Source organism: Tiliqua scincoides, chromosome 3 (genome assembly GCF_035046505.1).
Source record: "Tiliqua scincoides isolate rTilSci1 chromosome 3, rTilSci1.hap2, whole genome shotgun sequence".
NCBI lineage: Eukaryota > Metazoa > Chordata > Lepidosauria > Squamata > Scincidae > Tiliqua > Tiliqua scincoides.
This window is the reverse complement of record NC_089823.1, coordinates 147,175,314-147,199,426: the sequence shown is the minus strand read 5'-3', so window position 1 is coordinate 147,199,426 and position 24,113 is coordinate 147,175,314. Positions and strand designations below refer to the sequence as shown.

The window sequence follows — 24,113 nt, the reverse complement described above, 5'->3', positions numbered from 1 at the left end:
GTATTGTGCAGAACTTTTATATATATATATATATATATATATATATATATATATATATATATATATATATATATATTATATACAGGTATTTATATACCGCCTTTCTTGGTCTTTATTCAAGACTTTATTCAAGGCGGTTTACCTAGGCAGGCTGATTAAATCCCCGCAGGGATTTTTACAATTGAAGGAACTTCCATTTTAGTTCCACGTCCAGCTAAATATGAGTTAGAAAAACGTCCACAGGAAGCCACCTTGGGCACACAGTTTTAATATGAGAGATTTGGGGCTGCGGGAAAACAGCTTTCTCAATAAATTCACTGACCATTGAAGCCTATCACTAGATCATCTGTCACTTATGGCTCTGTCACTTATGCTGAATGAGCAAAACAAAGAGGGCATGGAAACGAGGAGGAGAAACTTAAATATCTATCCAAAGATCAGGTGCTCCGTTTCTACAGCGGTTCTCAACTGCAGTTCCCTCAGTGCCAGCAGTTTTCCCAGCAACCTTAGGAAAATCAAGTTGTTCGCACTCAGGTTTTTAGTTTTTCAGTGAACTATAGAGTCAAAAGGTTGGGGGTTATATTTTCATGATACATACTTATTGTGCTTGCCTTCTTCCCTTCCTCCAAGGAGTTTGGACAGTGTTAATGCTAGAGAAGCCATCATTAATGCTGGAGCAGCAAAATGATGCACTGCATTTTATCCTAATGTTATGTGAAAGTAGTATTCCTTGTTAAGAAGTAAGGCGACTGACTTGCCATTGTGCATCTGCTCACTGATTAGCACAGCTTGTAATGGGATATACATTAAAAGTGTTGACAAAGCATAGGGACGTTTTCTGCTGCAACCTCATTAACTTCAGGGAGAACGCATCATCCTTGTCGAACATTTAGTACATCCCTTATTCAAGAGACTAATTTGCAGTACCTGATTTACAGAGTGGCCTGACTCCTCTCCATCTGGCTGCACAAGAGGACAGAGTCAACGTGGCAGAGGTCCTCGTTAACCAAGGCGCTGTTGTGGATGCACCGACAAAGGTATGCTCTGCTCAGAACATTTAAACTCTTCTCAATATTTAAACTGCTGTCTTAAATATTCCTCTAAGCCAGCAAAGTTCAACCTTTTTCATCTCACGGCACGCACTACAATTGTCAAGGCACACCATGCTGAAAGGCATGCTGATAAATGACTCTCCCCTAAACTCTTGTGGCACACTTGTGGACCATTCCTGGCCCACCAATGTGCTGCGGCACAGTGGTTGGAAAACACTGCTGTAAGAAAATTAACTAAAACAAAACAAAAATCTACACCATTCCAACTTGAAAATTGTTTCTTTATGACTTTTTGCAAAGCAATGATACCCAAGCCACAAAAACTAGTGTTCATAACCTTTTCCAAAAGAAATATAACACAAATAAGGAATGCCTGTGAACAATCAGGTTCTGGAAGTTGCCCAGGAAAACTTCCATATCATCTCACGCTATCTGAAATGCCATATATTTCCTCTTTTCTTAAAAAAAGTTCTTATCCATTAAAAGCAACAAACAAAAACAACAAAAAGGAAAGAAATAAACCATCAAACAAGTTACACTGCTAAAAAATCTTGCGTCGTATTTTTTCTAAACATTAAATTCCATTATTGTATAGAATCCAGCTGTTGAGAAAAATCTCAGTTGTCCATGTAGATCCTTCCTGCATCTATGGGCGCAATCTTAACCCACTTTCCAGCACCGGTATAAGGGCAATACAGCTCTGAGGTGAGGGAACAAACATTCCCTTACCTTGAGGAGGGCTCTGTGACTGACACCCAACTGCAGGAAGAAGCACACATCCCATTGGCACAGCTATGCCAGTGCTGAAAAGTCGGTTAGGATTTAAATTGCTTTTAATAGATAACTGTAAGCATTAGCATAGCATGCCAAGTTTTTTGTTTTCATGCCCCATCAATGACAATTGTACAGTTCTCCAGTTTGCTCATAACAGACTATGAGCAGTTGTCAACAAGTTACTGGCAATGGGCATACCGCAGATACGCGCCTATAAGTCGATCCCACAGATAAGTCGAGGGTAGACTTTGATGAAAAATCATGGGAATTTATATGACCCTCGGATAAGTCTGGGGTTAAACTTAGGGGGTGTCTGACTAATTTTGTCTGATTTTACCAGAGCCAGATCCTGAAAAATAACCTACCAGTAATGGTTACCTAAAAACTGTACAGTCAGTAATTTATTAAAAACATAGTATTAAAAACACAGTATACATACATAGTATGTATGCATCTATACATACACTACATACATACACTATTTTTAATACTGTTTTTGCTATACTATGTATACATAGTATGTGCACATAGTATAGTAAAAACAGTATTAAAATAGTCTCTAATTTATTAAAAACTATGATCTATCTCATAGATCATAAGATACATTTTTATTCACTGATTTTTAAAATTGTACTCTTAACAACCATTTGTAAACACTATCAGAGTAAGGCCATAATTCCATCCACACTTTCCTGGGAGTAAGCCTCATTGACTTTTAATGGGACTTACTTCTGAGTAGACAAGCCTAGGCTTGGGCTCTAAGTACACTGGAAACAGCATACCAGTAGAACCAATAATGAAATCCTCCTTTAAAGTGCCTGGTGCCTTAAGCCAAAGGCTCTACATCGAACACACAACACAGAACACACAACTGGGAGTGTGCAATTCAGTTCACAGTAGAGAGACAAGCAACAAGGAGTGACTGAGCAAGTGCAGCTGCACATAGTTGCACCTGATTTACTTGGAAGTAGACCCTCTGTGGAAGAAGGGCAGCTGTGCCTCCAGGCCTCACCTGGAGTTCGTGGCAGCTACACCTCCTGCCAGCCTGCTCCCCTCATCGTTCCTGGAGCCAGAGGAGCCAGGGTTTGTGGGGCAGTAACCCAGGCAGACAGAGGGGGCCATCTGCACCTGGGGGGGGACTTAGTAGGAGGATGGGCAGCTGTGCCTCCCCCCAGCCTGCACCCGGCCAGTTGCGCCTGGAGCCTCGGAGGAGCCCTGGAGGGGGCAGGGCATGTGAGGGCAGCCTGCCAGCGATTCTCTCTCGCCTCTCACAGCCCTCCATCTGCACTCCCTGCCACAGTCCCGCTGCCTGCGGGGGCAGGGAACGGAGCGGGCAGGGAACGGAGAGCAAGGGGCACTCGGGGAATGACCTGCGCTGCCCCACGGCTGCGGCCAGCAGGGAGGGAGACGCCGGGGAGCACCTGGCAGGGAGCAGCGCAGGATGATCCCCGCATGCTCCCTGCCCTCCGTTGGTCTGGCGGTGGTGGCTGCAGCCAGGATGCCCCGCTCTGCTCCCAGCCCCTGCAGGTGGCAGGACTGTGTGCGTGGAGGGCTATAAGAGGGTGTGGGGGAGCGCCAGCGGGCAGACTGACCCCCATGCCCTGCCTCCTCCCAGGTTCCAAGTGCGACAGGCAGGGATGCAGGCTGGGAGGAGGTGCAGCTGCCCATCCTCCTACCAAGCCCCCCCCCCCCGTGCAGATGGCCCCCTCCATTCACTGGGTGACTGCGGAGATAAGACGAGGGGGCGATTCTCCCGTGAGTTTGGGGCACAAATTTATCGCCGTATAGGCAAGTATCTACAATAGTTATTTCTTACATATCCTCACAGGCATCCTAACAAGACTTTAATAGGAACTGAAATAATATAACCTACAACACTGCAGATCCTCCTTCCTCTAGTTCTTAACTAGGCAGCAATCTCACTGAATGGAAGAAAGTTCTTAGGGCGCAATCTTAACCCCTTATGTCAGTGCTGGAAAGTGCTGACATAAGGGCAATGTAGCTTTGAGGTAAGAGAACAAACCTTCCCTGACTTTGAGGAGGCCTCCGTGAGCGACACCCAACTGCAGGATGCAGCACACGTCCCACTGGCACCGCTATGCCAGTGCTGGAAAGCACTGACATAAGGGGTTAGGATTGTGCCGTTAGTGCCCTTTGCATCTCAAACATAAATCTGAAGAAACTCCAGTTCTTATACATACAGATGTATATTAGCAGCTGAATGATAATTTGTAAAGGTTCTTCTTGGGGAGAGGGAGTGTCGCATCTAGTATGCATGATTAAGAGGTTTCATTAGAGATACATGTCCATTGTTGATTATGAATATTAAATGCCCTTTGCTATTTTTACCTCTAAATAATACTTTCTGTGTTATTGTAACTTATCAAGATAGCATAATCGGTTTTTGTATCTGTACAGTGAATGGTTACAGCAGCACCTGTGCCCTTTACTGGAAGCAATTCCAGTTTTCTCCATCATGTCCGTTAAAACATTCCCTAGAATGTTGTCGGGAACTGACTTTGTGAATAAGAAAATAACTTGCGCAAGTCAAAACCTAAATGTGGGATGCTGATCAGTGACTCCACCTCAGATGTGGTAATGAGGAGCAGGAGCAGTTCTCAGGACACATCCTGGGAAACATCTTGAGATGTTTCCTCTCTCTTGAGTTGTCTGCAGAACTATACAGGACTTTCTTTTCACCACGTTAATTCTCATGCCATCCTGCAATAGGTTTTCCCCTTCTTCGGAACTGGAGGTACAGAAGGAAATAATTGGATTTTTTTAAATTAAAAATTGCATTTCTAAAGAATTGTTGCTCTTTAATTGCTTTATATAATGAAAAAGCAGAAGTATTTTTGCCCAGCCCTGGCTAGCTGTCCAACCTTTGGCCACATAGGGACAGCAGCAAACGTAGCCTTATAGCCCTGTTGCTGTTTAAAGAAGGACGAGGGATTATCTGTCGTCAACGTTTTAGCAGAATGCAGTGTCAGGTCTGGCTAGCCTGTCATCATAATGAAAGAGTTGTCAAACCCTCTTGACTATTTAGTGGAAAAAGCTCACTGCAGTAATAATTACCTGCCCTTGTCCTCTTATCAAAGGTTAGGAAGCAGACTATTGACTCATAAAACTCAATGACACTGCTATTACCCTGCAGTAACAAAATCCATGGATGGAAAAAGAAAGACGGGGGATCAAAAATAACTTAGCTATGCTAGTTAACTTTGTGTTTCACCAGAAGTAAGCTATCACAGTCCGTTTTTGGACTAGAACTATCTTGAGTTAACCCTGCCTCTCCGTCTTGAGTTGTGTACAAGTATTAACTGGTTTAATAGCTAGAATAATCAGCTAAAACGGAAAGCTTATGTAAACTTAAATGAGAGTAAGACCAAAACCACAATTAAGTTTACTACATGATACTGTAATTAGGATTTTACTTTTAGTTTTGAGTAGCAGCTACACAGGATCATGGTTTAAACTGGGGCCATAATATCAGGGTAGAGGGTATTTAAGCCTTTACCTTCATGTTGTTTAAAGTTAGCTCAATTTCTTTAAATAAGTTGACAGCTATCTACTGTATCTATATCTGCATTTCATGCAGAAAACTCTCTGTATTCAAATAACCACAGAGTAGCATCAGTGTTTGGCTACACAGGGCACTGACTGAGTGCCCAGATCCATCAGAGAGTACTGAAATCTCAGTACTGATGACCACTAGCAATCCTGGCTCCCTGGATTATATTTTTAAATTAATATTAATAAATATTCTTTATTTATATGCAGCTCTTCTACACATGCTTCAAAGTAACAGGTAAAAGAGACCCCTTTTTCATCAGTCATTTGAACCCTCATAGGCATTTTACTCATGTGGGCTGTGGTGCATATGAGTGATTATATGTATGGTGAGGAAGGGTGTGTGAGCCTGAGGTTTGTTCCCTTGCCCTGACACACATACAGTCTACACACCCAGACCATGTACTGAATCCCTAATCTCCATTGCTTAAATTCCTGCTTTGCTTACAGTCTACTCCCATTCCAGGCTGGCTGGGGGATTTTCTCAGTTCTGCTCGCCTAAATATAAAGTGGAACACAACCTGGTCCCTTTTTTGAAGGATTATTCTGGTGAAGAAATGACAGATTAAGGCCCCTGGTAATTGTTTTTCTTTCAAAGCCAGATAAGAATAATACCCTTACTGCAGCAATTTTTGAGTCAATTTGGTATGTGTTTGTCATTGTTTTTGATATAGCAGCAATCGTGTCTTGGTTTGTCACTGAAATTCTATAATCCTATTGAGGCTCTGGAGATAATTTCATAAAACAGTGAATGGAATCTGAAGTACCATAGCCTATGTAATGATAATGTTTTTTTCTTAAAGTTTAAATAGAGACCTCAGTTCAGAACACTAGACAACAAGCTCTGTGTGCATCAGAGGGCTGTAGCCTTCTGTTTCTAAAGAACAACATCTGCATCACCAACCAGAAAGCCGTTTTTGAAATTCAGAGTAGTTTTAAGGAGTTGTGGGTATTCTTCAGGGGGAGGGGGAAAACAGTTTAATGCTTTGCTTACAGCTATGGTGTTGACTCCGATTCCAAGCTGGCTGGGGGATTTTCTCAGTTCTGTTAATCTACTGCTAACCTAGTAGGTTAACCTACTGCTAACCTCAGTTCTGTTAACCTAACCTCACCTCATATATATAAAGTGGATGTTCTGCCAAATTCTCGACTCCTGCCGACCACGGCAATTTGTCCCGTCCAAATATCCCAACTCCCTTTTAATGCCCGCTTTTTGGCTAATTAACACCCTCCTTTTCCAAGAAGCACAGCTGCAGTGTGCAATGGAATGAACACAGAACTCCTTATCTATAGCAAATAACAAGAATTTATTGCTACAAACACAGCCACTCCCTGCAAGTCCCCTTGTCCAGAGGCTTTCCCTCCCCAAAACTCCACTTAACTCCGGGGGTAACGTCTGAAGCCTCCAAGTCCAATCCGTCTCCAAAACACAGTCCAGTCTTCTGCAGTAGAGTTCCTCCTCTCCAGCAGTGTGTCTCCTCCAGCAGGGTCCTGGCAGTCCTCTCTTCCTGTAGGTCTGGGTCAGGTAGCCCTCTTGGTCAGCGTCCGGCTTCCGGCTGGGTCAGCGTCCTGCTTGACCAGCCCTTTGCTCCTTCTGAAGCTGCCTTTTATCCTGCAGCCCCTTGTTAAGTCCAAATCCAGCTCAGCTGTGAGAAGTCCAAGTTAGGCTCAGCTGAGCCATCTCTTCAGTCCATTCAAAGTCTCATCAAGGTCAAATGAAGCTCAGGTGTCCATCAGAGTCTCCATTGGCCTTGATTGATTACAGCTGTGGAGCCAGCCCTGCCCTTCCCAGAGCTGTCAAACAGCTGTCAAAACATGGGATCACTGTCAACACCACATCATCCACCTGATGATCTTCTGATTTTCCATTACAATCCACCCCTTGGTGTTCCAGTGATTCCTCTTGTTTTGGTCCATCGCCATTTTCCTTTTACGAGGGTGGTTTCCTTTCAGTCCTGCAAGAAAAAAAACTCACAAGTGGAGCATCACCAGTGTAATTTTCAGCACCCTGTCTGGAATGTGCCTCACAGATCCAGACCATACCACCCCTAGGAACTGGACTTTGATGAGCCAGTCCCTGAATCTTTGCAGGAGTAATTTCCCACCCTTGGGCCTTCATGTGCCTCACTAGGGTGACTAGCCCCTGCTGCACATCTTCCTCGGTGGGGCCCAAGATCAATCCCCAAGTTAATGCGATCCTCCTCCAGAGGGGTTAATGAGGTCTCATCTTCCATATCTGACCCTACACCAGTATTGGTGGGCATGGTTTGCCTCACCTGGGCCTTCCTCTTCCCTTTCCCCTCTTCCCAGAGTTTATACAACTCTGGAGTAGGGAGCCCATCTATCTTTTCCCTGGGCACCCCTCTATCTATCAGGTCTGCCCAGATCTTCCACCTGGGAACCTTCTGTCCAGGTGCCTGCAGAGGTTTCTTATCCAGGGTCTTTCCTGCAGGCACCCTCTCCCCCGTCCTGGGGGTACCCTTCCCTTCCTTATCATTCCGGGCTTTAGGCTTCAGGGTACCTTCACTGGGCATATCCTCCAGTTGCCCTAGTCCTCTTCCCCTTTTTGTTACAAGGGGGTGTGCCTGAACTACAGGCTGTGCCCCTTCATCTTTCTCTTGTCTGGCTGGAGCTTTCATACTAGCACCCAGACCGGTGCTACTATCAGCCTGTAAGAGGCCTGCATACCGGCTAGGATGCTTGCGCTCCTCCCTTACCTCTGCCTTAAGTTCTTCCTTGAGCTCTGCCAACCAGGCTAAGAGAGCCTCATTAAGACAGTCCGCTACCCTTATCTGCTTTTGGGCGTTTGCCAAGGCTTCAGCATAAGCTGTATTCTGTTCCTTTAAACAACAGATTAACCCATTCAGCCTATGCAATTCCCGTTTTAGATACTGCATCTCTGCCGAACAATCCCCACCTGGCACCCAGAGTTTTCTCAAATAGGAGAACACAAACTTACCAACCTTCCAGATATGGACAAGTGCCATTATTAATGTCCATATCATTCCCAGCACACTCCATGCATTTAAAAACACAGCAGAAATGTACATGTCCTTTACTAGGGGCTCCATATCCCAGACAAAAAAGGAGTTCATTCCTTTGCACACACCTGTGCCCTGTAGTATTAATTGCCTCAGGCTTCGAACCCCACTCCTGGTACCAATTTGTTCTGCCAAATTCTCGACTCCTGCCGACCACGGCAATTTGTCCCGTCCAAATATCCCAACTCCCTTTTAATGCCCGCTTTTTGGCTAATTAACACCCTCCTTTTCCAAGAAGCACAGCTGCAGTGTGCAATGGAATGAACACAGAACTCCTTATCTATAGCAAATAACAAGAATTTATTGCTACAAACACAGCCACTCCCTGCAAGTCCCCTTGTCCAGAGGCTTTCCCTCCCCAAAACTCCACTTAACTCCGGGGGTAACGTCTGAAGCCTCCAAGTCCAATCCGTCTCCAAAACACAGTCCAGTCTTCTGCAGTAGAGTTCCTCCTCTCCAGCAGTGTGTCTCCTCCAGCAGGGTCCTGGCAGTCCTCTCTTCCTGTAGGTCTGGGTCAGGTAGCCCTCTTGGTCAGCGTCCGGCTTCCGGCTGGGTCAGCGTCCTGCTTGACCAGCCCTTTGCTCCTTCTGAAGCTGCCTTTTATCCTGCAGCCCCTTGTTAAGTCCAAATCCAGCTCAGCTGTGAGAAGTCCAAGTTAGGCTCAGCTGAGCCATCTCTTCAGTCCATTCAAAGTCTCATCAAGGTCAAATGAAGCTCAGGTGTCCATCAGAGTCTCCATTGGCCTTGATTGATTACAGCTGTGGAGCCAGCCCTGCCCTTCCCAGAGCTGTCAAACAGCTGTCAAAACATGGGATCACTGTCAACACCACATCATCCACCTGATGATCTTCTGATTTTCCATTACAGTGGAACACAACCATACAAAAGCTGTTAGTGCAGTGGTTCCCAAACCTTTAACATTGGAACCCACTTTTTCAAAACAATACAGGCATGCCCCAGTATCCATGGGGGTTCCATTCCAGAACATCCCATGGTTAACTGAAACTGCAGATACCTGGGGAAGCCACCCGCCTTCTGGAGACAGCAGTCTTCTGAGTCCCATAGAAGTTATATACGTCTGCCTGTGGCGTCTATTCTAGGGGCATAGAATGGCATTCAGCCAAAAAACTGAATCCGTTTCCCTTCAGAAAATTGAAGTGATGTTTTCATGCCTTATAAGGCATTATGAGGCCCAGGGAATCCCTCCAAGGGACATGCAGATGAACTCAACTTCTGTGGAGCTCAGAAAAACTTCTGGAGACGAGGAGAGCAGAGCTTCCCTTGCCTCTGGAGGGGGCGTGCAGGGGGCCCTGCAGATCTGACCTGTGGTTCTGAAACCATGCATATGGGATCTGTGGATATGGGGGCCACCCTGTACTGCAGTGGTTTTCAAACTGGGGCACCCCAGCCTGAAGGCCCTGGCCTCTTTTCCCTTAAGGAGTGGAGGCAGGGAGGAGGCGATCCTGGGGATCGCGTCACTTACGGGGCTGGAGGGACTGGGATGCTCTCACCAGTCCCTGCAGCAGCTGTCCTGGTCCATTTTCACTTCTAATAAGCTGGGGAGCCCTTCAGATTCTCACGCAGGGCTCCCCACACCCCAGGATGGCTGCTGCAGGGACTGGTGAGTGCATCCTAGTCACTTTGTCAGCTGCTCAAGCTTCTGTTTTTATCCTTTTTACTATGGGGGGGCTCCTTCCAGAACGTTTGTTGAATTCCATGTTCATCAGGTTGGAACCGTTCTAGTGTCCTTGTGGCCCCCTTTGCCTGGCCTTCAATAAGAGCTGAGGAATGGTCACCTACTCATGAGTAAACATGCACATGTGATTCAATTTAACTTTCCGCAAGACTCAATACATTTTCCTTGTCAGCTTGTAGGTGGGATCTTCCTTCTCCAGAGTTTTTTCAAGCTGTGTTCATTGGATCATTGTGTACATTGTTGCCCTTTCAGCAAGTCATAGAATAAAGGCCTTTGGAACATATTCCTTGGAGCCCAAGCCTATGCATGACTGTATACTCAGAAGTTAGTCTCATTGGGTCCAGTGGGGCTTACTCCCACACAAGGGTGGATAGGATTACAGCCTTAGTTTAGTTCAATTATGATGTATATAATTCTGGTTTGTGGATTGTTTTATCTGATTGCATTCCTAAGATTTTAATTGTTTTGTTGTCCTAATATTGAGAGTAGTTCTGTTGTCATTTTAGTGTTGTACGTTCCATGAATGCCATTTTTAACAGAACTAGGAACTGAATGTATACATCAACGAGTGCACCAAAGCTCTGCAAGGGTGGCATCAGGGGCTGGCCAGATTGGGCACTCACTGAAGGCCTTTACCTGCCAGACCGCCCACCTGGTCAGGCCATTCCTTGGAAACCATAGTACCGGTGGCAGAGGGAGTACCCGGTGGGCATCTGGGAGCAGCCAAGGTGCCCAGGGCAGCCAACCTGGCACAAGCTCTGATGCAATAATTGTTTCCCTCTCCTGGTTGCTTCTGTGAAGATCCTTCATAGAAAAGGAGCTTATCTGATCAAGCTTCCTCCACTATATGGAGCTGACAAAGGCACAGACCCCTGCCACCATTCCCATAGTTCCCTCAGTTCTTTTTTGTGTCATGTGTGCTCAGTGAAATACGCAGAAGAAAAGTAGCTTTCAGGTTTATTGTCTCGGAAACCAGAAGATCCTGCAGCCTAATTAGAGCCCAGGTGACACCCTGACTGCTTGTTTAGTTATCATACTTGAACGTCAGTGTCTGACAGCAGCAGCAAGAATAGCTTAAGGAGAAACCTGGCATACAGGAGAGAAAAATATCTCAATTGGCTCAGCTAGATCATTCCTGCTCAGAGTAGGAGGCATTGCTGCAACACCTAGAGCTGTTTAATGGCATGCTTTTTGTGTGACACTGGTCTTCTGTTTTCCCATAGAGTTTTGACCTGTTTGTTTGGGTTAGGTTGTAGCTACAACTATGAATGTGGAAGGAGTTCTCTTTTACTGGAACCACATCTGTATGTGCCAGAGAGTCCTATCATAACCAGACTTCCATGGGAACACGTGATTAGAGTTGCCAACTTGCAACTTAGGAAACCTGCCTCTCCTTTGAAGTGGGGTTTTCAAACGTTTGACATTCTTCTCTGAAACTGAGCCTGGACATTTACTATAGTAGTAGGTGGTATTTAGGGGAGGAACTGTGTATTATAAGGAAGCATCAGGCAGGCATTCATCCGATGTATTTCTAACAAACTTCACCAGTTGAATTTCTGCCTGGATATATCCATTTTCAGCCCAGTGTTGAGCTGAAAGATCAAGCTCTATGGTCACATAGAGCCTAATTTCCAAAGACTTGGAACTTCAATGAGCTAGGCTGCTGCGTGCTGACCAGCCTTGATGTGCTCCCCAACCCCTTTCTCTCCTTGAACTTGCTCCAGCTAAAGAGCTGGTGCAGGTCTCAAGAGATCCACTGCAGAAGCAGAAGGAGGGGGGCTTACAGTTGGGCAAGGGGATTTAAATCCCCTTTCCCCTCCAAAGCCTCTCTTTCTGCCTACCCCCCCCCCCCACTGGATACTGTTTGTGCCTTTTCAGCATGGCTGCAGCAGCCGCAGAGGGTGGGGTGGGGTGGGGAAGGATAGGATAGGATTGGGCTCTAAGTTTTAATGTTCCCCAGCTGTTGTTTGTGACCCAGGAAGCTGTCCTTAAACTGGGAAGATGAAATATGATCAAATTATTCCCAGGGGATTAAAAACTAAATGTTAAAAAAAAAAGAAGTCTGGATTGTCTTGGTATACATTCTAATTTAGAACTAAGCCAGTTACATTTCAAGCAACTTACATCAGCAAATACTGGGTTAGTCACCCAAATAGCATAATACATAAGCATCCTAAGCTTATGTAGTTATATAGCTTGAACTATGCACATATACTGTATGTGCATTTATACTATAGTAGTATACAGCCATCAATGTACATGGCACTCTATAGAGTGCAGTTTCCTGTCCCTGAAGGGTCTATCTATCTACACAGTATAGATATTGCTGTGCGGGACAATAGAGGAGAATGGAGTCAGGAGAAAACAGAAGAAGCACACTGCTCTGGTTGCATATATTTAAACTTAGTTCAGTAGGGAATGTGGACTTAAGGTGTGGTGCCATATGACAGTCAGTTGCCTGTTGAGTCACTTTCAGTTGTTAAAAATATCTTGACTGCTATGTTCAGGAAGATGTGAAAAAATTGTCCAAACTGCTACCCACTCTTGTTTGGCTGTATCAGGAGAGCATCTGCCAGCTGGCACCTTCCCCAAGATCTTCACAAGAGCCACATCTGCATTAAGAAAGTCAAGAAATGAGTATAAATGGGGGTGCCTGCCAAATGGAAAGCAATTTGGCACTGAAGTGCGTAGCCTGGATGGTAATCAAAGGATAGCCTCCTTAGGGCACAATCCTAACCCTTTACGTTAGTGCTTTCCAGCACTGACATAAGGGCAGTGCAGCTCTGCAGTAAGGAAACAAACATTCTCTTACTTTGAAGAGGCCTCCGTGAGTGACACCCAACTGCTGGATGCAGCACACACATCACTGGCACCGCTATGCCAGTGCTGGAAAGCTCTGACATAAGGGGTTAGGATTGCACCCTTAGTTCTACCTGGGCAAGCAGCCTGAGCTTTTTATCACATAGCAATTGTGGATACTGGTCTCCAGTCTGGTTAACTTCTGCTTTTAAACACAGAGGAGCTTCATTCCATGACAAGCAAGGAGCAGACTGTGTTGTCATATCCCATCAGCCTCTGTCTTCCTGATAACTGTTTTTCATTGTGCAGGACATGGTTTCGGATAAAGCATGATGTGATGTGACTGGGAGCAACTGGAAACTTAAGAATGAGCCTTGCAGGGTTGCCCACTGTCAGTTCAGTCTGCCTGTAGCAGAAAGGTTACCGTTCAGAATGAGAAGTCATTGCCTTGCTACAGTGTTGACAGGTGTCCATTTTGCTCTGAGAGAGGTTTTGTGAGCCCCTGGAGGGGAGACATGGAGGTATGCTGTCAGCTGGTTGCCCTCCAGAGAGCCCCCCAACTACCTTTCATTGTGATAGATAAAACCATGCTCTAAGCTAGTGTTTCTGAAAAGGCACCATTTCTTGTTGGTTAAAATTAGACATACATCCTTATACCCCCAATTGATGTTGAGAATGTGCATGAAGAAGAATCACCCATTTTAAAGTGCACCCTCCCACCCCCTGTATTTGTGTGAGTCACTATTCTGGGTGTGCCTCCTTTGGAAGCAGCTAATTCTGGTGTGTCTGCCAGAAGTGGAACCAAAGGACAACATTGTTGGGCAGCTGCCAAGGGCCCGTTGCCCATTTTTGAAATCACTTCTATATATCCATAGCCTTCATGGGGAGGTGGAACAACTCTCTTGGCTTAGAAAGGCACTCCATCCTCACTGTTTCCCATCTCATGGACAAATGGGAGCTTTCCCCCAGAGGTCAGGCAGTATTATTCGTATTCTCATTAGTACACTACCCCCCCCCCCAATCTCTTGGATCTAAATGGCAGGTTCGCTAGCAGTGGTTAGGTGGTTTAGCTCACAATCACCATTAAATCTTGACATTTTCTATTTGCAAGATGTGCCTTTATTATTAATTTTTTTTATATGTCTCACCTTAATCTGCTACAAGCACATGGAACAGATAACCACACACACACACACACACACACACACACACACACACACACACTCGCACACACAGCTCATCACAGTCAGCTTAGCAGCACCTGTATATTCCTTGGCATTATTAGTATGAAGAGTAACTACAAACACTGCAAACAAGAGACAGTGTGGTTTGGTTAACTGAATATTGGGAATGGATGGCCTAAGTTTAAATTCTCACACAACCTTGAAGCTCACCGGATGGCCTGGGGCCAGTCACCCTGTCTTAGCCTGAGCTACCTACCTCACCGAGGGCCCAATCCTCTTCAGTTTTCCAACATGGATGTAGCCATGCCAATGGGGTGCATGCTGCATGCTGTACTGGTGGGGGGAGTCATGGAGGCCTCCTCAAGGTACCTCAGGGCTTTATTGAAGCTTCATTGGTGCTAGAAAGCTGGATAAGATAAAAACAAAATAATCCTCATTTACACTCCCAGGGTTCTTTGGAGGAAGGGTGAGATATAAATGTGATGAATACGTGATATCACAGCATGATACGCATCGATTCCTATAGCACCATGAATTCTCATTGGGTGTTGAAATGGAGAAATGCTGAACTGAAATTAATTCAACTTTAAGCAAGCCATGCCTCGTTTAATGGTGACATTTTGCTTCTGACCAGGACCAGGCCACCCATGAGGCCAACGGAAGTGGTCACCACAGACAGCAGTTTGGGGAGGTGGCACCCACCTGCTTGCCTCATCTGCTCCTTCTTCCATTCCCTGGATTGGCAAAGGAAGAGGGGGACTGAGAGGCAGAGGAAATGTAGAAAGCTAGAACACTGGCCAGTGAGAGGAGCAGAAACTGGCACACTATCAGGTAAAGGGGCGGCATTTAGCATGCCGCCTCAGGTGTCAGGACATCTTGGTCCAGCCCTGTTTTTGTCAACTTGCTTATTCAGAAGCAGTCTGAGCAACCCAGGCAGTTACAGGAGGCAGTGTTATTTTTAGGGCACCTTACAATGTTCCTGTGACTGCTGTGTATACTGCACCTCTTGAACCATGCATGGCCATGTGTGCTATGTGAACTGTTCCACAGTCTCTTCCACAGCATTTCAAGAGCTATTGGTTGGCACCTCAGATTGCACTGCACAACTGCTCAGGGCAGGAAAATGTCTTGGGCTGTCCCCCAAAGAATGAAACTTTACTGAATGAAAGTTTTATTGGTGATGTGGATACAGCTCAGTAGCTTGTCTTCAGCAAAAGGCAGTGCTGGATCCCAGCAGTACTGAAGAGTCTACAAAACATCTGAGCTATTCTTACAGTTTCCAAACATAACACAAAGAAGTAGAGATATTTAACTTTCTCTCTCATTGTCAAGGCAGCTGTTGATTTCTATATTTCCAGGTTTAAATGAACTGATTTGCAGATGTGAATGAGCCATCATAGAACAACCCACCCAAAGAATTTCCCCTCACCTCAGAAACATTTCTCTTTAGTGGCATCACTTCACATGTTCAGCTGTTAGTCATTAAACATTAACTGCATGATGAGTATTGACATGCATGTGTGAATCAGCCCTCAGGGTGGGATCAGCTAGGTTCTGAATAGGTTCTGCAAAGTTTGAGCCAGGTAAGTATGGTTATGTACTGACTTCTATATTTTCATGTAAGGATGATTAGTAAGTCGCAATAAAGGGCAATACAATTAGTATTATCCAAGACAGAAGAAGAGCCCTGCTGGATCAGGCCAAAGGCCCATCTAGTCTTGCTTCCTGTCCACCAGATGTCCCAGGGAGCACACAAGACAACAGGAGAGCTGCATCCTGGCGCCCTCCCTTTCATCTGGCATTCTGAGGTAGCCTACTTTTAAAATCAGGAGGTTGTACATACCCATCATGGCTTGTAACCTGTGATTGACTTTTCCTCCAGAAATGTGTTCAATCCCCTTTTAAAGGCATCCAGGGAAGATACCATCACCACATCCTGTGGCAAGGAATTCCACAGATTAACTACATGCTGCATAAAAAAATATTTTCTTTTGTCTGTCTTAAGTCTCCCAATACTTAATTTTAACACAGAAATGCCTGAAGGTGCAAGGTGCCATTAATAAACATGTCTGCACATACAGAAATGCATGATTGAGAGGTCTTCGAGTTTTGTTGTATTTGATGCACTTCTGCTTAGGAAAATATCAAATTACTTTTGACCCTCCTGTGAACTTTCCCCTTCATACATTCCCAGCTTGACTCATCTAACATAGCAGGTTACTTAAAGAACAGATGTTATCTTAATGCAGGCTGATGAGGCAAGAAGAGATAATGGCTTTGAGGATAATCTGCTGGTACCTGTCACCTTTAAAGCTTCTGATGATACCAGAACAAACTCTACTCCAAGGCAATTAACAGCTATATAAAGAAACAGAGGCATACAGAAGGTAGCAGCTTCAGTCTTTTTTAGATGAACAGGGTATGAAGAAGAGCAAAGAATCCCAAACAATGTGCAGTAGATGTGCCTCTGCCAAACTGCCACCCTTGCCATGATCTTTATAGGCATGTTTTAACGTAGACAAATAAAACCATTGTAAACAAAACCATAAAATCAGCCTCTTTTTAACTGACTTTTTCTCCATAGTATTTTATTCTGTGTCTTAAGAAGCAGAATGTAATTACTAAAGAGAGACTTTTTCATAGTTAACTGCTAGAAAGGAGAAAGCTGCATGGAATTTTCTGTGCAAATCAGGCATTTTGGACTTGCTTAAAGTAGCTGATGCTTTTTCACTGGTACTGCAGCATTAGTGGGCATTTCTGTTATGTTCATTGTTAGTTACACTTGGGAGGAATGATTCTCATTTACGTCATCTCTTGCCCCCACTACAGCTAACATAAGTCATATCAGAATTGCCTACCATCACTAATAAACAGCATGATATGAAAGGCCAGTGAACAGCCTCCTAACTTTGTTGTTCTTTTTCTCTGTATTGAACTGAAAAGCAGCAATGGGGGAGCTACACTTTTGATTGGAGAAATCGTGGGAGGGAAGGCATACTTAACCCTTTCCCTACAGCAGCTATATTTAACCTGTGCAATTTCACACTAGTGTGCCACAAATGGTCCACAGGTGTGCCATGGGAGTTTGGTGGAGGTTCACTGATTAATAAGGCAAGTAGGAGATGTGAGCCCCCCACCACCACCACCACCAGTGCAGTGTGCCTTGTCAATTGTCAAAAAAACTGTTGGTGTGCCTTGACAATTTTAGTGCCTTGTCAGTATGCCATGAGATAAAAAAGGTTGAAAATGGCTGCCCTATAGTCTGGTTTTTAAATCAAAATTGCTTCTCCCCAACTGCTTTTTTCTTCACAGGGTTCCAGATTAATAACACAGGCCTACAAAATTGAGGGTCAGAAAAGTTTTTCCCAAACTTTATGGTGGTTCGATATGAATTTGGGGTGCCAATTCCAAAAATGGCATCCGTTTTGCCCTATCACATCTAGTTTTGGAGATATAGTATAGCCTCATTAGTGAATGGTTCATGCAGCTTCCTCATGAGGAAGCCATGGTGTAGGCTTCCTCATGAGGAAGCTGCTTGAACCATTCACTAAAGAGGCTATACTGTATCTCCAAAACTAGATGTGATAGGGCAAAACAGATAACATTTTTGGAATCGGTACCCCAAATATACCCAGGAATTGGTGTAACATTTTAAGGAAGCAAAAAGTGTGTTGGCCTGTGTAATTATCCTTGTGAACAGGTATCCAGAATACTAAAAGGAGGAAAACAAGATCATTTCCAGTGTAACCCTAATTAGGTTCAGTACCAGCATCTGGCTAACCAGTAGCTTCTCCTTCCATGCATTTAGTTGTATGTGTAGACATAACAAACATAATCCTCCTCTCTTTCTAGGGATCTGTATGCCCACTAGCCTTATGCTGATGTGCTGCTTTTAATAGACCCACCCACACAGTGCCAAGAGCAGAATTTGACCTGTAGTGTCCAGGCTGTCTGGCAACAGCTTTATTGCTTGCAAAAGTCCCTCCTACGCAACCTGGACTGGTCAGCTTAGCCAGCTGCTGCTGCCAGAAAAGCTGAGTTCTGTTTTCTATGAGAAGAAACAGAGAATAGAGATGTGTACCCACCAGCCCAAACATCAGGTATCAGCCAGGTCAGGCTGATCACGGGCTGAGGGTCTATGCCTGAGGTATTCAATCTGTGTGCCCCGGCTCCCCAGGGAGGCATGACTAGCCTCCAGGGGCATCATGAGGCATCTGGGGGAGAGAGGTAGCTATAGCTGCTCTGCTCAGCTGCAGGTGCTGCCTGCTGACTTGCTGCAGCTGTGAATGAGGTGGGTGGGGCAGCATGAGGCTGGAAGGGCTGTGAAACATGGTGGTGGGAGAGAAGGCTGGCTGGGCAGCAGCGGAGGTGCTGTATCTCATCAGCACAGGGCAAGCTCCTGGCAGGCTTCAAACTGGGAGGGAAGAGAAGAGTAAGTAAAGGCAGCAAAGTGCTTTCCTCCACTTGGGAAGGAGGGAGCCCAGCCTAAGGGGGGGGGGGTCCAAATGCCACAGCCTGCATTCCTCCATCTTGCCTGGGGGAATAGGCATGGTATTTGCATCTGACTCTGCCTTCAAAGTTCCTTCAAACTTTTTGAAGTTTCCTCCCCTTTCAAAAAGGAAAAAAAAAGCCACTCTTCATGGTTTTGTCTCCAAAAATTGATTAAAAAATAAAAATACCCATTCCTTTTCAGCCATCCCCCCTTTTTCCTCCTGCTTCCTTTGGGGGGGGGGGGCGTACTTCCCATGTTGGCTGCTATTGTAAGACAAAAGGCACAGTCCTAACTAGATCTACTCAGAAGTAAGCCCTATTGTGTTCAATGAGACTTACTCCCAGGAAAGTGAGGTTAGGATTGCAGCCAAACAGTCTCTGGGTCTCAGTTTGCATCAGTTTGCAATTAGCAGATACACACAAAACCAAGTCTTCCCCTCCCCCAGCAAATTCATCACTTCCCCCTCTCCCTTTCCAAAACCCTCCAGATGTGCTGCTAACAAACTCAGGGCACAATTCTAACCAGGTCTACTCAGAAGTAAGTCCTATTTTGTTCAGTGGGGCTTACCCACAGGTAAGTGTGGTTAGGTTTGCAGCCTCAGAGTGCTGGCAGCTGTTTTTTTTGTTTCGAGTGTATAATTATAACACCTTCACCCCCATTTTGGGGGTAACTGAGGTGAGTTGTAATGGGGAGCCATGGGCCAGAAAAGTTTGAGAACCACTGATCTATGCCCATCAAGAGCCTACCTGGCCAGGCTTACCCTGAATTCTGACAGTAAATGTGGCAGAGGAAGCACCCAGTGCACCATCCAGGGGTGGCATAGGCTGTCCAGTGCAGGGGTTTGCCTTGTGCCCCCAGCAAAGGAGCAGGAGCCTGAGGGATAGTTCACATATACATGTTCATCACTTGATTACTGTGGCATCAGCCATCACACATCAGACTCCTTAAGTGGCACTTTCATCGATGCTCTCCTGGTTACTGGAGTCCACTGATTGTTTCTTGCCTTTCCTGTTTCTCAGTCCATTCCCATAGTTGACCTTAGAGTTGCCAGGTCTGCTTTAGCTACCTAGTAACACCAATGTAAGAGGCGAACTGCATGCAGGCATCCACATTGAAGCTTTGACAGATTTTTAAAAAGATGAAAACAGCCTCTGGAGGCTGCAACATTTTCGCAGAGAAAATTAGCCCATTTCTGCCCATCCCACAGGTGTATGTATTTGATCCCTGTTTCGTATATGCAATGTTGGGCAGAAATGGCTTAACCTACTCCTCAGTACCTTTTGTTCCACTCAAAATCACCCTCCAAGCTCTTTTGTCCTGTCCTTATATTACCTTACAAACATCAGTTGAGGGGGTATTGAGTAAAAGGTAGCTGTCAGAGAATGTTAAGTACCTTCTTTGCCTCCCCTACTCTCTGCTCCAAATCCCTGCCTGCTAAAGGTGTTTTTCATTTTAAAAAACAGTAAGACTTGGAGGCTTCATTACATGCATTTGCATGTTAAGTATAACTGCAATCTTGTCCATCCATTTCAGTCAGAGGGTAATTAACCACATCATAGTCAAGAAGACTGTTCAAATCCCAGTGATGTGTAACAGCCAGGATGGGGCTCTGAAGATATCTCTGCACCTAAGGAGGTTTCCATGTGTATGTCATTTGTGGTATTAGAAACTGTGGGCATGTGCTTCAGCGTGTGTTCGCTGTCTGTCCTCACTGTGTTGTTTTCAGTGAGCTGTGCATTCAAATGCCCATGTGTTTGTGCAACTAGTCATGGCTAAATTTTTTTTTTCTCCCAAACAAAATGAGAGCTGGATTGCGAGGCTGTCTGTTGCCAATAAATGCATCAAGTAACCTTTCCAAACCTGTTTTAATTTTTCTATATACATTTTGTTTCTTTTACGTATGTTTAATTCCAGATGGGATACACTCCATTACATGTTGGCTGCCACTACGGAAACATAAAGATAGTTAATTTCCTCCTCCAGCAATTTGCAAAAGTGAATGCCAAAACAAAGGTGAGACTCTACTTTTCTCACACACACCTCCCTTCTATTCTTTCATTTTTTTCCTTTACTTTGTGGAGTGAAAAAGCAGCCCCCTTTGAAATGCCTTCTTTCCTTTTCTTAATGCCTTTTAGAATGGCTACACCCCCCTGCACCAAGCGGCTCAACAGGGACACACCCACATAATCAATGTTTTGCTCCAGAACGGCGCATCACCCAACGAGCTCACTGTGGTAAGAAAGATGCAAGAGAAATGTTACTCTTGGCAGCTACTTTTCCAGCCTTTTCATCCTCTCCTTCTGTGGTAACCACTTTGGTTTTGTAGGTATCCAGTGGGCACAGCCCACCTATGTTCACATGTGTTCAGCATACACAGGACTGTATCACAGAAGCCAACAACCATGTATGTGTGCTTACAACAGTGACACTCCTAAAGGAAAACATGAAGCTTTCTCCAAAGAGTAACCTTCCCACTGTGTCCTGCTTAGCACAGCTGTTCCTAGTTCCCCTTGTATTTGGATAAAGAAACCTTTAGCTCTGTCCCACTCTTATTCTGAGTCACTTCACTTATGCTCAAATTATAAGCAGCAGTGTTCCTCCCTTTCTCCTATAGGCTTGTTAAGCCACAAAATTTTGCATAATGCCTTCCTCCATTTCCCTTGTTTACAGCACAATCCTGTGCATGTCTACTAAGAAGTAAATTCCATTATGTTCAGTGGGGCTTAGTCCCAGGAAAATGTGTACAGGATTGCAGCTTTAGAGGTGTTTCACTCTTTATGTGCCAGTCAGTTTTACCACAGCTATGTTGACATTACAGTAGTATTCCTTGCAGCAAACATCTACTGTGTGAGAGGCATTCCTGAACACTTGGATCATGCAAACATGGGGTCATGTGTCAGATACAAAGGGGGACTGAGTGCCTATACCTTTAACCATTGTATAGTAGTGGGAATTTTGGCAGGTGCTGCTTTTGAAACCCTTCCATGCTGAGCTGCGCCTGCCACAATTCCCTCTTCTATACAAAGGTTAAAGGTATAGGCATTCTGTCCCCCTTTGTATCTGGTAACCCTGCTGATAGGCCATGATACATGTATACTACATGTTTAGAAATATGCATGATGTTTGCTGCATACTGGTTTAGCCCTGGTAAATGCAATTTCCACATAGAGAAGCTGCTGTTCTCCTAGATGTATTCTTGTGATGTAAAAGTATTGTTTAGTGAAACTAGGGGCATACCTACACTACAAACCTAAACTCATTTAACAATTATTGTCCCTTCTAAGAGAAGCATGAGAATTGTAGTTCTGTAAGGGAGCATTTTTAGCCATCTCGCCAAACTACAATTTCCACAATTCTTTGGCAGAAGCCATGATTAAAATGCTATAAAACTAATACATTTGCAGCATAGAGTGGACCTCAGGGACTTCCTGAATACTTTAAGGAGCTCTTGAACCAATTGGAAAATTGGACCTCTTGAAAATGATGTTAGCCCCACTTCTTTTTGTATGGCATCATATTAAAAGTGGTACCCTGAGTATCCCCAACATTGTGATTGTTTCTGAAGTTTTGTTTCTGAAGTTTGGGATTGTCACCAAAGTTCTGAGCTTTTGTACATAATAGTTACAGATTAAGCATGGCTTGCCCTAGGAACCTGTGTACGCACTTTGAGTAAGATTGGGCAATGGATTCAGGATACAATCCTATCCACACTTTCCTGGGAGTAAACCCCATTGACTATAATGGGACCTACTTCTGATTAGAAATGCATAGGATTGAACTCTCATAGCTTTGGGGCAAGCAAGGCATTTTCCATTTACTTCACATAAGCTCCCCAGTGCCAACTGCATACAATGGGTTTATGTACTGGTTTAGGGGAAATGTTAAGCCTTGTGAGTTGCCTTGAATTGCAAAAAAAAATGTTGAGTACAAATCTTTAAAGAAAAATAAAAATTTAATAATCTGTACTTCTAGCTCTCATCCAGCTATCTACTTAGAGCCTGTTAACATTAATCCATTTTGATTGACTTCTCCATTGTTTAGAATGGGAACACTGCCCTTGCCATTGCCAAACGTCTTGGCTACATTTCAGTGGTTGACACACTCAAGGTAGTGACAGAAGAGACAATAACAATTGTAAGTATAGCTGTGAATGTACTATATTTTTTTGATCAGAGATGTATCTTATTTAATACAATCGGAATATGAAGTGTTTCTCAACTTGAAACAAGGCTGGACTGTAAATCTTTAAAATTACTTTTGTGGAGGGCTTGTTGCAGTTCTGAAAACCTCTCTGTTCATTTTTTTAAAAAAATATGATTTTTCTCCAAATCATTGTTAATAGAAATAAGTTTGAACTGGAAACAGCAGAACTTTCCAGCGAGCTTTTCAATGCTGAGTAAGTTGTCCACCTCTGATTTAGATAACATCTGCACCTTGGGTATTTAGCACAATTTCTGGTTTGAGACTAATTTGTAAATATACATTTTTGTTTGTACCGGCCATAGACCAGGGATTCACAAACGTCACAGTAGTAAACCTCCTGAGATAAGTCTTTGCACCGGTGGGGGAAAAGGGGGTGGGGGAAAAGGCAGTTATGCGATCCCCAGTCTCCTGTCACTGTGGGAACAGGGGCTTTCTTCTAACACATCTTACCTCCTGCTGGGATCCAGGGGGTGAAAAATGAAAATAGCTAGCATGACCCACTTCCAGTTTTGCAATTGCAAAACCAAAAGTAGGTTGCAATCACTATTTTCACTTTTTACAAGCTGCGGGGAGCTCTGCAGAGCGCTGTGTGGGGCTTCCCGCACCCCCTGGACCCTGGCAGGAGGTAAGATGTGTTAGAAAAAAGCCCCCCTGCAGTGGTGTGATCTTGGGGATTGTGTCACTACCTTTCCCTTTTTCTGCCCCTTAAAGGGGCAGAGACCAGGGCTCTCAGGCTGGGGCATTGCGACACCCCAGTTTGAGAACCACTGCCATAGGCCATGACATAAGGAAAGTGTAGGATTAAAAGCAAAAAAGGGGGTTTCAAAGGGTCCTCATGACTATGTATTTTGAAGAGCAACTATGAAATTGAAAAGCCCCCCAAGGTAAGTACTACATACGGTAAGAATAATTTGAGAATAATTTGAAGCACATGGGTGCAATCTTAACCCACTTTCCAGCACTGACATTAGGCCAATGCAGCTCCGAGCTAAGGGAACAAACATTTGAGGTGGCCTCTGTGAGCGCTACCCAGCTGCAGGATGCTGCACACATCCCATTGGCACAGCTATGCCAGTGCTGGAAAGTTGGTTAGGATTTGGGGGTACGGCTCATTATTCCCAATCAATATGTGAACTTCATCCTTCCTCACTTGCAGTTTGTGGCCTTGTGCCCCTCTCTTCTCTTCCCATTCTTCTTTCCAGTCCCTTCGTGGATGTAGGTTCTTTCCACCCAGCCATCAACCCGGTTCAAGATTGAACAAAGTCATAGAACAGAAACTTCCATAGTGTTGCTGTAACATCT

General features: G+C 44.6%; 1 protein-coding gene across 3 annotated transcripts in view; it reads left to right on the top strand.

Annotated features, from left to right (window-relative positions):
- Positions 1–24,113, top strand: part of ANK3 (ankyrin 3) — a 435,851-nt gene that overhangs the window by 306,523 nt on the left and 105,215 nt on the right. For all 3 annotated transcript variants that reach the window (XM_066618756.1, XM_066618757.1, XM_066618758.1), the window contains 4 exons: positions 939–1,037; positions 20,523–20,621; positions 20,744–20,842; positions 22,650–22,742. In XM_066618756.1, coding sequence (XP_066474853.1) covers positions 939–1,037; positions 20,523–20,621; positions 20,744–20,842; positions 22,650–22,742 — 390 coding nt within the window. The remainder of the gene's footprint in view (positions 1–938; positions 1,038–20,522; positions 20,622–20,743; positions 20,843–22,649; positions 22,743–24,113) is intronic.